This window comes from Salvelinus sp. IW2-2015, unplaced genomic scaffold (assembly GCF_002910315.2).
Source record: "Salvelinus sp. IW2-2015 unplaced genomic scaffold, ASM291031v2 Un_scaffold1950, whole genome shotgun sequence".
NCBI lineage: Eukaryota > Metazoa > Chordata > Actinopteri > Salmoniformes > Salmonidae > Salvelinus > Salvelinus sp. IW2-2015.
This window is the reverse complement of record NW_019943305.1, coordinates 123,609-138,287: the sequence shown is the minus strand read 5'-3', so window position 1 is coordinate 138,287 and position 14,679 is coordinate 123,609. Positions and strand designations below refer to the sequence as shown.

General features: G+C 43.1%; 1 protein-coding gene across 1 annotated transcript; it reads right to left on the bottom strand.

The window, feature by feature from the left end:
* Positions 1-7,445: 7,445 nt before the first annotated feature.
* On the bottom strand, positions 7,446-8,210 carry LOC112072516 (uncharacterized protein C21orf140 homolog). The gene has a single exon (XM_024139921.1). The coding sequence runs from the start codon at positions 8,208-8,210 to the stop codon at positions 7,446-7,448; it is 765 nt and encodes a 254-aa protein (XP_023995689.1).
* Between the last annotated feature and the right edge of the window lie 6,469 nt (positions 8,211-14,679).

Sequence of the window (14,679 nt, the reverse complement as noted above, 5' to 3'; positions counted from 1 at the left end):
CAATGCTCTTACTGAGGGAAGGAGGTTGTTGGCCAAGATCTCGCGATACATGGCCCCATCCATCCTCCCCTCAATACGGTGCAGTCGTCCTGTCCCCTTTGCAGAAAAGCATCCCCAAAGAATGATGTTTCCACCTCCATGCTTCACGGTTGGGATGGTGTTCTTGGGGTTGTACTCATCCTTCTTCTTCCTCCAAACACGGCGAGTGGAGTTTAGACCAAAAAGCTCTATTTTTGTCTCATCAGACCACATGACCTTCTCCCATTCCTCCTCTGGATCATCCAGATGGTCATTGGCAAACTTCAGACGGGCCTGGACATGTGCTGGCTTGAGCAGGGGGACCTTGCGTGCGCTGCAGGATTTTRATCCATGACGGCGTAGTGTGTTACTAATGGTTTTCTTTGAGACTGTGGTCCCAGCTCTCTTCAGGTCATTTACCAGGTCCTGCCGTGTAGGTCTGGGCTGATCCCTCACCTTCCTCATGATCATTGATGCCCCACGAGGTGAGATCTTGCATGGAGCCCCAGACCGAGGGTGATTGACCGTCAACTTGAACTTCTTCCATTTTCTAATAATTGCGCCAACAGTTGTTGCCTTCTCACCAAGCTGCTTGCCTATTGTCCTGTAGCCCATCCCAGCGTTGTGCAGGTCTACAATTTTACCCCTGATGTCCTTACACAGCTCTCTGGTCTTGGCCATTGTGGAGAGGTTGGAGTCTGTTTGATTGAGTGTGTGGACAGGTGTCTTTTTTCAGGTAACGAGTTCAAACAGGTGCAGTTAATACAGGTAATGAGTGGAGAACAGGAGGGCTTCTTAAAGAAAAACTAACAGGTCTGTGAGAACCGGAATTCTTACTGGTTGGTAGGTGATCAAATACTTATGTCATGCAATAAAATGCAAATTCCTTACTTTAAAATCATACAATGTTTTTTTGTAAAAATTTTGTTTTAGATTCCGTCTCTCACAGTTGAAGTGTACCTATGATAAAAAATTACAGACCTCTACATGCTTTGTAAGTAGGAAAACCTGCAAAATCGGCAGTGTTTCAAATACTTGTTCTCCCCACTGTATGTTGGTGAACGCCTCGGAATACCTGCATGACACATCAACGATGTGGCCTTTGACCTGAAATGATTGGTCTCCCTGTAACCCAGGGGTGGTCAGTCTTCCTCAGATCAAATTCAAATGATGGCACAGGAGGTAGTTGTGTGCTTGCTCTGTAAGACTGTCACTAAGTGGCAGTTCACCATGATGAAGGCCTGTGGGTAGGTGGTCCTGTGTGGCTCAGTTGGTAGAGCATGGCTCTAGGGTTGTGGGTTCAATTCCCATGGAGGACCTGTAAGTTCCTCTGGATAAGTTACTAAAATGTAGATGGCACTACACCATGATGTAAGTAAGTGGCAGCTCCAGTGCCGGTAGGCCTTCCTACAGCCTTGCCTGGCATGAAGTTCATTACTTGTGTGGGTGTAAATTGATTCTACTATTTATGTGGAAGCAGTGGCACTCTTGTCCAAGTCAAATTTCCTCTCAGGGACATAAAAAGTATATAATATCACAACTGGCATGGGTTGCTGGTCCAAACCAATGGTGTAACGTTATATATAAATCATTGATTCAAACCCGCCTTCTCTGTCCAATCTCGTTAGCTGCATTGGTGGCACCAGTGGGATAATCCCACAGTATCAGGCTTTTGTGAACAGTGTACCGCTGTTCACATTTCGGGTTTGTGTAGCTAGGTAGAAATATATAATATATAACTCAATGACTAAAAACGTAGCTACAATAAAATACACATGAGTTTAGCTTATTCTAGTTAGCTAGCTAGACGATAAACGTACTACTGTTGCAGCCATAGCTGTAGAGTTGCTTTCGTTGTCTTTCCTCGTCAAATGGACAGGCAATTTCTACATTTGCGAGATATATCAAATACCACAGAATGCAACTTCAAAACCACGATGTTTATGAAAATGAGTGTGATTCAACATCATATTTATGTGGACTATCGTGTGACGTAATTACTTCCGCTGGTCATAGATCATGTTTCTTCAAAATAAAAGTAATTTATTGGACAGGTGTCTTTTATACAGGTAACGAGTTCAAACAGGTGCAGTTAATACAGGTAATGAGTGGAGAACAGGAGGGCTTCTTAAAGAAAAACTAACAGGTCTGTGAGAGCCGGAATTCTTACTGGTTGGTAGGTGATCAAATACTTATGTCATGCAATAAAATGCAAATTAATCACTTAAAAATCATACAATGTGATTTTCTGGATTTTTGTTTTAGATTCCGTCTCTCACAGTTGAAGTGTACCTATGATAAAAATGACAGACCTCTACATGCTTTGTAAGTAGGAAAACCTGCAAAATCGGCAGTGTATCAAATACTTGTTCTCCCCACTGTATATTCAATTCTCTTCATTCGTCCTGTTCCGCTAAGAAAGTGAAATATAGCCCTAAACACTATTTCCTCCCCCCACTACACCACCCAAACCCGTCCAGCCTCGCTAACCCTTTCACACAATCTCTCCCTATCTACGTCATACAGTTCACAGAATATCATCACCTGCTCCACCGCTTCCTCCATTAAACGCTCATCACTCAGACCTGTTCCATGTCTCCCGATCATCTACAACGTAGCTTTCAAGCCTGTGTGTCCAAGCTGTAATCTACTCCACACTACTTCCTCTCTCCTACATCCCATACTCCCCACCTCTTCTCTAACTGACCGGTGCACACAATACAATTGCCTCCCCTTACTACTAGCATCCCACTCCCTTGGCCGAAGATCAATCCCTTTTGCCCGGAGCAAGAGCTTGACTTCCCTGCAGCCCAGCAGGACCTGAATATCTACCCCCTCTCTCCTCACAGCACTCTTAGCCACCACATCGGCCTTCACATTACCAGTGGTAATGTACCAGTGGTTTCACCTCCTCCAACCATCTCAAACCTAGAATCATGGCCATCAACACGGCCGCATACACTGACACATAATCAGTTAACTGCTTACATACTCTAACATTGAAATCTGGTACATACACCCCAGCCCCCACCTTACAACTGACTGGATCCTTTGAACCATCTGTATATAAAAACGAATAAAACGATTATCTATATATCTCTCCACACACCGTCTCCCATCCTCTCCTGCCCTCAATCATGTCCACATCTACGCTTTGTTTCGGAAACAGACACGGAGGGACGTTCCCCAATGCAATTGGCAGCATGGTGGGAATTTTGCTCCACTATTGGTGGAGGAACCGGAATAGCTGCACTTTGAAAAATGTTTTAAAAAATGATGGGAATGACTGGAATTCCAGTGGTGGTAGAAGGAAACGTCACAGCTGTATCAAGTAAAGAAAAAGCAGATGTCCTAGGTGGTGCGTTTCCAGCGGTTCATAGATGTTAGCACCTGGGTGATGAGAGCAAGAGGAGACGTGGGGAAAAGTTAAACGAGCATGGATATGTTTTAAAGAGAAAAGGGGAGTCAGGAGATGTCATGGATGCAAAGTTCTCTATGTTTGAGATGACAAGGGTGTTGGAGGGCTGCAGGGGGACTGCTCCTGGAGAAGATAGGGTGTTAGGTGATGTTTAAGCACGCCATGGACAGTATGTTGGAAGCATTGTTAGGGTTGTATAATAGGGTGTGGCAAACTGGGTTGATACCTGCTAGGTGGAAACATGCAGTGGTGTTGCCGTTTGTAAAACCAGGTAAAGATCCCTTGGGGCTGTCAGTTATAAGGCCTATTGCACTGACGTCCAACATGTTAATTGATGGAAAAGTTGATAGTGAGTAGGATGATGTATCTCTTGGAAGTCAGGGGTTTGATGAGCGTAGCACAGAGTGGGTTCAGGAGAGGGAGGTCTGCCATGGATGCCCTGGTTACAGTTAGTACAGAGATAGCCAAGGGCCTGACAATAAGAGGATGAGTATTGTGTATTTGACATGTGGAAGGAAGGGTTGTTGATCAAGTTGAGTGCATTGTGCTTTGGGGGACGTCTGTAACTGGATCATGGACTTCCTGTTCGATCGAGTCATACGGGTGGGGTCAGAATTGTCAATGAGGTTTGAAGTGGACAATGCCACATAATGTATATGTATATACTGTACTCTATATCATCTACTGCATCTTGCCATCTTTATGTAATACACGTATCACTAGCCACTTTAAACTATGCACTTTTGTTTACATACCCTACATTACTCATCTCATATGTATATACTGTACTCGATACCATCTACTGCATCTTGCCTAAGCCGTTCTGTACCATCACTCATTCATATATCTTTATGTACATATTCTTTATCCCTTTACACTTGTGTGTATAAGGTAGTAGTTGTGGAATTGTTAGGTTAGATTACTCGTTGGTTATTACTGCATTGTCGGAACTAGAAGCACAAGCATTTCGCTACACTAGCATTATCATCTGCTAACCATGTGTATGTGTGACAAATACATTTGATACTCAGGGAAGTATGGTTTGTCTGGCGTTGTTCACCCTGATAGATTACATATTTAAGGAAGTGGGACAGGGAGTGGCCTTGTATGCCGATGTAAGAGAAATGGGAATGTGAAATATGTGATGAGGAAGATGCAAGAAGCTGTGAAAGTTGTGGAAGATTGGTCTCTAACATGGGGGTTTAGGATGTCTGTGGCCAAGTCCTGCTTTATGGTGTATTCTAGGAAGGTTAACGATGTTAGGCTGTGTTACACACGCCTCTGTGAAGAGGAAACGCAACACCCTACTACAACTCAACTCTCCGTGAATTGAAAGAGGTATGGACTGTAGGTGCGAGGAAGGATGACAAAGGCAGAGAGAGTGGTACCATTTACAAGGAATTTATTCCGTCACACGGTAATATGGGGAAAAGGGGCTGGACAGAACCAAAGCAAAGAAAGTAAATGTCAAAGCCCCCCTCTCTCCTATCTAACCTGCCTACCCACTACTTACCTAACTTAGCACCACCTGGTGCCCTAACCAAAATACAGGGAGTGGTCCGCCCAGGTCTTACCTAGTGTGCCTAGACAGTGAATATACTACGGGTATATGTATGCCCGCGGGACTCTTACCTAAGCACTCCCAAGGTGCCTTCCCCTTCCCCCCTGGGAACAAATGAAACAGACTAACAAACAATTTCAATAATCAAAACAGTGCTTCCTGTAACACATAAGACATAACCAATCAGCTCCCTCAGCAACAACTAACATAGTACATACCAAATCACCTTCTGAGTAACAACCAACACTATATAACCCTCAGCTCCCTGAAAAACGACCAACACCGCTCTCAGCAATTGAATTCTCTCTCCCACAATCAATCTTTCTGCATTCTCTCCTCTGAGCAACAGAACACTGGCTTATATAGCTTCAGTAGGAATCTAATTGAAGACAGCTGCGTCCTGACGAGAGGGCGGGGTCAGCTCTCCAATTAGACCTGGAGTCGACCAATCAGCTGCTTGGGGATTTCAGGAAGCCATCTTCTGAAACACACACTCAAATACACACTACAACACAGAAACTGGGGAACGTAACAGGCTGCATATGTGGTCAGGACATACACTACCGGTCAAAAGTTTGGACACACCTACTCATTCAAGGGTTTTTCTTTATTTGTACTATTTTCTACATTGTAGAATAATAGTGAAGACATCAAAACAATGAAATAACACATATGGAATGATGAGGTAACCAAAAAAGTGTTAAATAAATCAAAATATATTTAATATTTGAGGTTCTTCAAATAGCCACCCTTTGCCTCGATGACAGCTTTGCACACTCTTAGCATTCTCTCAACCAGCTTCACCTGGAATGCTTTTCCAACAGTCTTGAATGAGTTCACACATATGCTAAACACTTGTTGGCTGCTTTTCCTTGACTCTGTGGTCCAACTCATCCCAAACCGTCTCAATTTGGTTGAGGTCTGGGGATTGTGGAGGCCAGGTCATCTGATGCAGCACTCCATCTGTAAAATAGCCCTTACCCAGCCTGGAGGTGTGTTGGGTCATTGTCCTGTTGAAAAACAAATGATAGTCCCACTAAGCCAAAACCAGATTGGGATGGTGTATCGGCGCAGAATGTTGTGGTAGCCATGCTGGTTAAGTGTGCCTTGAATTCAAAATCAAAGACAGTGTCACCAGCAAAGTACCCCTACACCATAACACCACCTCCTCCATGCTTTATGGTGGGAAATACACATGCAGAGATCATCCGTTCACCAACACCGCGTCTCATAAAGACACAGCGGTTGGAACCAAAAATATCCAATTTGGACTCCAGACCAAAGGACACATTTCCACCGGTCTAATGTCCATTGCTCGTGTTTCTTGGTCCGAGTAAGTCTCTTCTTCTTAGTGGTGTCCTTTAGTAGTGGTTTCTTTGCAGCAATTCGACCATGAAGGCCTGATTCACACAGTCTCCTCTGAACAGTTGATGTTGAGATGTCTGTTACTTGAACTCTGAAGCATTTATTTGGGCTGCAATTTCTGTGGCTGGTAACACTAATGAACTCATCCTCTGCAGCAGAGGTAACTCTGGATCTTCCATTCCTGTGGCGGTCCTCATGAGAGCCAGTTTCATCATAGCACTTTATGGTTTTTGCGACTGCACTTGAAGAAACTTTCAAAGTTCTTGAAACGTTCCGTATTGACTGACCTTGATGTCTTAAAGTAATGAAGGATCGTCGTTTCTCTTTGCTTATTTGAGCTGTTCTTGCCATAATATGGACTTGGTCTTTTACCAAATAGGGGTATCTACTGTATACCCCCCTACCTTGTCACAACACAACTGATTGTCTCAAACGCATTAAGAAGGAAAGAAATTCCACAAATTAACTTTCAGCAAGGAACACCTGTTAATTGAAATGCATTCCAGGTGACTACCTCATGAAGCTGGTTGAGAGAATGCCAAGAGTGTGCAAAGCTGTCATCAAGGTAAAGGGTGATAACATATGTGTTATTTCATAGTTTTGATGTCTTCACTATTATTCTACAATGTAGAAAATAGTTTTAAAAAATAAAGAAAACCCTTGAATGAGTAGGTGTTCTAAAACTTTTGACCGGTAGTGTATGTTAATATCCAGGCCTATTTAAAACATGTTTCAGTGTCTGAACATGTGATTTGGTTGTAAATTCATTGCATTCCTTTGATTCCAAATACATTGATAATCTGTAACAAGTTTTATTAAATTACATTTTGGTTGTGAATCTTAATGAGTCATAGCATTTGATAATGTACAGTTGTGATTTAGGAGCAGGAACCATGTTTGAATCAATAACATTGCAGTATGGGGTGAGCACACTATCCTGTGCCATAAAGGTTCAGACCTTTTGGAAGAGACCATAGCACTAACCTCACAATACATGGAAACTAGACTTTTACCAACAAACAAAAAAAGTCCCTTAGCCAATGTCATGTGCATCTCTTTTATATAGTCTGAATGAATCCATTGTCACTGCTTGTCATTTAGGTAATGATTCTCATTCTTCCTAACTCGAGACAATGCTTCCTCCCATTTCCTCTTGGTCATCTTCTTCAGAGCTCCCTCCATCAGCTCATTCCAATAGACGTATTTATGTAGAGTGTCACCGTCGTAAATGGCCTCCGAATACTTCCCACGGTCGTTGGTCGCAAACCACTTCACCGTGGACCAAGCGCTGTTCAGAGGGCTCAGGTGCGCGCACTGGAACGGGATTTGGATAAGCTCGTGCCCGTACGCGCGCGCCAACGTCGGGCAGCAGCTCATAGGTATGAGATCCACCGGGGCCTCGGGCAGGTGGTGAACGTACCACGCGAAAACAGATTTACAATCGTCACCTTTCCTTGATGACCTCCAGCTATGATTGTTCACCACTATCGCACATTTCCCGTAGTTCTCCCTTAAACTGCCACACAACTCTTCAAATATTTCCCCTGAAGGCTGCAGTGAGGAGACACCGCTACAGTGGAACAGTAGTTTGTAATTCCATGGAACCCATCCTCTCTGACCTCCCGCGTGGATGACGCTCCAGCTGTGTCTGCTGCTGGAGGCGTCCGTTGCCGCGGAGATGTCACCAGTGATCAGACCCTCTGGAAACTCGGTTTCACCGAGATAAACTCGGTAGAAGCCCTCGCTCTGCAGCTGTCTGATGTCGCGGATGTATGGCACACATTGGGGCCCGCTGTTGGATCTCCTGTTCCACATGAACTGTAGAAGGTTCCGCAGCTTGAGGCGCATCCTCGGGCCTTTTGGATAGGTCTAGGACAGAGTACTCTTCTGGCGCACATTTACAAGTTCTAAGGTGCGTCATAATATAGCCGTCATTCGAGCAGAGTTTGTTACCTATAGCCCATAGTCCCATCAGCCTGTCACCTAAACTTATTTCCAAAATAGAACAAGAAAACATTAGGCTTGATTAAATCAGAAGATTAAATAATCATGATTCAAGGTTCCATGTATTTCAGGCCTATGTAAAAGCACATGAGTTCTATAGTTGTCATGGCACCCTGGTAGCAGCCTCAGCCTGGTCTCATAGACTAGATTCAACATAGTAAACGTAAATCCGGGACACTAAAAGTATTATCATATGTTATGTTTGGTATGGTTACATAAGACAGATTGTTTTTTAAGGCAAAACGAAATTAGAGTGGTTGGTCGGGGTGGATGGGTGGGCGTAATGGTAACGTCTAGCAACTCAAAGTTTGCGAGTTTGAATGTCATCATGGACAACTTTAGCATTTTAGCTAATTAACAACTTACTACTTTTTTGCTACTTCGCAACTACTTACATGTTAGTGTAACAGTATAGCTTCCGTCCCTCTCCTCGCCCCTACCTGGGCTTGCACCAGGAACCCTCTGCACACATAGACAACAGCCACCCTCGAAGCATTGTTAACCATCGCGCCACAAAAGCCGCAGCCCTTGCAGAGCAAGGGGAACAACTACTTCAGGTCTCAGAGCGAGTGACGTCACCCGATTGAAACGCTATTAGCGCGCACCACCGCTAACTAGCTAGCCATTTCACATCGGTTACATTAGCTAACCCTTCCCCTAACCTTAAACCTTTTAGCTAACCCTTCCCATGACCTTAACCTTAACCCTTTATCATAACTCCTAAACTTAACACTAACCCCTAGCCTAGCTTGAATTCGTAACATATCAAACGTTTTGTTTGAAATTCATAACATATAATATCAATTGTAATTTGTAACATATATGAAATGGGTGATGGATATTCAAAATTAATATATACCATATGAAACGTACCATACAGTATCATATTAAATTGAGTATTGCAGATCTACATTCAGAAGAATATCAAATGCTCTGAGACCAGGCTGCAGCCTAAGCACAGAGCTCCTGTAAATGTGTACATATTTAATTATTTTTTAGGGGATTTTAATTGTTGATTTTTAATCAGCGCTTTAGTTTTTCGATAACATTTGAGTTTTGATTACCTATATCTGGTACTTTTGAGCCACGTATTTGCAGATTGACTGATAGGTTAACACTCTTTGGCTTGGCTAATTTGGCTAATGTCTCTTTTTGAAAAAATGCATCAGGACAGAGTACCATCATTTTTGTTTCACCTGGCTGCCAATTTCTGATCTTCTGCTAACATCACTTGAGGAGTTTTAATCTATATATAATCCAGTTTATTTATTCTATATATATATATTATCCAGCTTATTTAATCTATATATATATATTATCCAGAGAGGCCGGCTGGGGACTGTGACGGAAGCACTAAAAAAGGACCTGATGGAAGATTCTCCCCCAGTCTCAATTTACACCCCCCCCCTCCGTGGGCAGTAAGGCCATGGTATGAGGAACTAACAGACATTGTGCCAAAACAAGGAGAAGGAAGTACAACACCAGATCCTCGAGACGCAGAGTAGTTGCAGATACTGAAAAAACTGAAACTAGAAGGAAGCGGTGAAATGTGCGTCGCAAAAATGTAAATGTCTGCAGACAGCAGTGAGGGTTGACGGGGTCCCGAAAATAGTATATAAGGAGAATGCCTTCATTGATAGGGTGTGATAGTGCTACTTGACTTATCACTGAACTCGTGGTACTTCAAACTATCATCAACCTAAAAGGTCATATCTGGCTTTCATACTCTAGAACAATTGTATCTCTTGACTTCTGATTTATGAATGAGACATACTGCGTCAACTACCCCATACACTCCTCGCGCTAAATATATCCACCAAGTTGGAGTGGATGAATAGCGCAGGTGGTGTTATGGAAGGTATTGTTCTCGAACCGTCTCTTCTCTAATTATTAAGTCATAGTGCGACTTCTAGTAGGAGAAACAGATACATATCTGACTTTCGTACTCTAGAACAATTGTATCTTTTGACCGCTGGTTTTTGGGCGAGACCTACTGAGTCAAGCACACCGTACACTCTTCGTGGTGTTACACAGGGTCTTGATCTACGATAGCAGTCTCGCTACTAATCAGACAACACAGTCTCACATTCAAATCGCGCATATATGTACAAAATGTATTTCAGCAGATTTCGTGCGTTTTTGTGCATTTTTGGGGTGGTTCAATTCGTTTGAAAATACACGAATTTCTGTGCTACTTAATTCGTGCGAAAATACACGAATTTCTGTGCTACTTAATTCGTGCGAAAAGACACGAATTTAACCAGTAGGCGACACAAGCCTTTGCAACAACCATATAGACGGATAATTTATATTTCATTTTTGTTCTTCTTAATGGCTAATTCAACGTCATGAATATACAGAAATGTTGTCTTTGTTTAACCATGTTTTAAAATGTGTCGTTGTATGCCTATATGTACTGTTTTAGACTTGCTGAACAGAATTTTTGAGAAAAGACGCACATTTACCTGCGACTTAATTCGTGGGAAATATTGTTTTATTAATGCCAATGCTGTTTTCTGTGCTTGATTTCGCTTAATACTTTGGATACTGGTGCACTTGTAATCAGAACGCCTTTTTGTCATGTAGGCAACCATACACGATTTTCTTCATAACCCATTTCATATTTCGTGGAGCCTAAATTACACMATTTTCTTCATAATGCATGTATTACATGTTAATGTAAAATAATGAATTATGTTGGCTTACACTTATGGCCTTTCYAAGGCCTTTCCATACCTTAAGGGAACATTTTAGCACTCGCCATATCGTTAGTGAGAAACGCCACATTGCAAATGTAAGGTCCCTTACTAGACGTCCTGCGACGTTTCTAAAATTCGCGGACGGCGTCGGGCCGTGCGCGGGGGAGAGATCTTTCAGGAAGTCATCAAACTAAATCTCTCGGACGTTCGGTTTCCGTTTTATAAAAATAACACATTTTGGTCATTTTTCCGCAGTCTAGGAAATTCCCACCAGAGGGAAAATAAATAATATTGCAAATGCACAAGCACATTGCAAATGCATGTGGCCTTTTCTCCTAAACGGAAAATATTTCGAAGACGTAATGGACAGTTGGCCCCGAACAAGATGGCGTCGAGGCCTCAACGCTTTTTGAGTTATGGCCATTTTTCTGGGATTAAAGGTCTAAAACGTAAAGTAGGGTGCTAATTTGACCGCTTCACGTCAAAGTACATAAGCATACGGTGTCAGGGAAAAAAAGAACCAGCCATTTATCTATCGTAATTTAAGAGAAATCGTACATTGACAAATTGGTCATGTTCACAAAAAGGAGTAAAAAAAAAAAAAAATAAGTTACAGATCCAGTTGCAGTGTGTTCAGACGAACATTTTTTAAGTGGGTCTCGAAGCTCTGCCACTGCATCACAGTGCTAGCTGCGCCACCAGAGTCTCTGGGTTTGCGCCCAGGCTCTGCCGCAGCCGGCCGCGACCGGGAGGTCCGTTGGCCTAGCGTCGTCCGGGTTAGGGAGGGTTTGGCCGGTAGGGATATCCTTGTCTCATCGCGCTCCAGCGACTCCTGTGGCGGGCCGGGGGCAGTGCGCGCTAGCCAAGGGGGCCATGTGCACGGTGTTTCCTCCGACACATTGGTGCGGCTGGCTTCCGGGTTGGTGGCGCGCTGTGTTAAGAAGCAGTGCGGCTTGGTTGGGTTGTGCTTCGGAGGACGTGTGGCTTTCGACCTTCGTCTCTCCCGAGCCCGTACGGGAGTTGTAGCGATGAGACAAGATAGTAATTACTAGCGATTGGATACCACGAAGAAAAGGGGATAAAAGGATGGAGTGAAAAAGTACGGTGCTTAAAGACACACAAAGCCTGAAATGGCATTGCCATTATCTCCAGGCCGTGCCGAGTTCAACGAGATGCCCCGCTTGACCGTAGCTAGCTCGGTCTGAGTGCAGCGACAGGGACAAGAAGAACGGACCCAAATGACCCTTTGACCTCAATTTCATATTTTTTTGCTTTTGGGAGCCAGAGAGAGAACCGTTAAGGTTAGAAGCACAATTTGACCTCAGGAACGTTCCTAAGGTCCTCCCGATCTGTGCAAGCCTAACATTGACCGTGTGCATTAACCCTTAATAGTTAAAAGAAGGTGTTTACTCAAACAGTTTACAATGACATGTCCCCCATAGGAATACATTTCCTTCTCCCCTAAATTCAACCTGAAGCCTATGTGGGTTAATAATGCTTTATGAACCTGTCTTCGATGACAATCCATCAGGCCACTATGAGGTCTACCTGTGTCGATTCTAAAGATTCGATTTTAAATCACCCTAAAAGTATTTGCCATACCCAACCTGCAGTTTGAGAGAAATAGTGCATTCAACCCTATGTAAATCAGTGAGTTCTTAACGTATAGACTTAAAACTCAGGATTCTGTAAAAGCCCACTCCAATGAGGATATGTGTTTACTTTCAGCTTCCTGTGCAACCGGAAGTGCCATAATTGGTGTCAAAAGGGCTGTTTCGAAGGGTTAAAAAAGTAAAATCTTTCCAAAACTTAATATATGTGAATAGGCAACCCTCATGAACTGTAAATCAGTCATTCATCCATCAGATTTCAAGGAAAAATTTACACACCCACACAGAAAGGATGGAGTGACACACTGAGGGGCTTAGAGGCAGACAGTGCCTGCAATAGTTACTTTTGTTTGAACTTTTAAAGAACCGTCAGACCTAGAGTTCTGAAACTTTACAAACCTGTTCTAGAGCTCAGGTCGATTAAGCACGGTGAGTTATGTGGCTCTAGAAGGTTCTCGGACCGATAAAAAGCCTCGGTGCATTTGCATTGACTTCAATTCATTTTGAGCATTACAAAATGGTGACATTTAGAAAAGTCCCAGAGTTGCAAGACTAGGTGCATTGAAACCGGCTCGGCCCATAGAGACGGACCCCGACATTTCTGTCCGATAGCTCATTCAAGGACCCCGTAGCAAGGCATGGGAAAAAGTGGAATTTCAGCACCAATTAAGGTTTGCTCGGGCACCGAATGACCTATCGAGCCGAAACTTGGGATTCGAGGTCGCTCACATAGGGCTAAACATAATGTGAAAACTGGACCCGCAGCTAGAAATAACTACGTATTATTTGTTTTATTATGGTTTAAATGGAAGCGCTGTGAATTTTGGCCTGCTCTGAAATATGTGATAGTTGGCTTCTAAACGAGTTGGAAAAAGTGAGTTTGGAGTCAGATGGTATCAGTTTGGTGTCTGAAAATATCTAATTGGCTGATGGACACTGACTTGCTAGTTGACTTTTGTGCATTTGCAATATGTTTCAACAGTGAAAAACCACCAAATAGCATTCTGAAATCACCACTAAAAATGACATCACCATAGCCGTGCCGAGTTCAACGAGATGCCCCGCTTGACCGTACCTTGCTCGGTCTGAGCGCAGCGACAGTGACAAGAAGATGACCCTTGACCTACATTTCAAGTCTTTGCTTTTGGGAGACAGAGAGAGAACTGTTAAGGTTTAGAAGCACAATTTGACCTCAGGAACGTTCCTAAGGTCTCTGTGCAAGCCTAACATTGACCGTGTGGCATTAACCCTTAACAGTTAAAAGGTGTTTACATCAAACAGTTTACATGACATCTCACCCCATAGGAACACATTGCCTGCACCCCTAAATTCAACCTGAAGCCTATGTGGGTTATGAATGTCTTATGAACCTGTCTTCAATGACAATCCATCAAGCCACTATGAGGTCTACCTGTGTTGTTCTAAGCTTCCTGGAGCACCGGAAGTGTAAAATCCCCCTAAAAGTGTTTTGCCATACCCAACCAGCAGTTTGTGATATATAGTGCATTCAACCTTGTGTAAATCAGTCAGTTCTTAACGTATAGACTTAAAACTCAGGATTCTGTAAAAGCATACCCCGATCAGGATATGTATTTACTTATAGCTTCCTGTGCCAACCGGAAGTGCCTTAAAATGGGGTCATAGGTGCTGTTTCGAAGGTTTAAAAAAGTCAGATCTTTCCAAAACTTTAAATGTGTGAATCGGTCAACCCTCATGAACTGTAAATCAGTAATTTCGCTAAACAGATGTCAAAGAAAGCTCTATTTCGCACTGACGGTAATTTGAACACAAGAACGTTTCTAGTGAAAAGGTGCTTACACTCAGAGCCATGTATTTACACTCAGCCACCCTAGCCTATTACGGGTTAACGTTTTGGTAATTTTGGTTGGCCAACAAAATGTAGACTACAATGACTGCATACGTTTCCCCAAATGTTATACGAAAAAAAAATGTTTTGTTATTGATGGACAATGGCAAGGCTGCCATTGTATTTTCAGTTACATT

Coding starts and splice junctions, on each gene's coding strand:
- LOC112072516 (XM_024139921.1), bottom strand. CDS start 8,210: ATGCGCCTCAAGCTGCGGAACCTTCTACAGTTCATGTGGAACAGGAGA.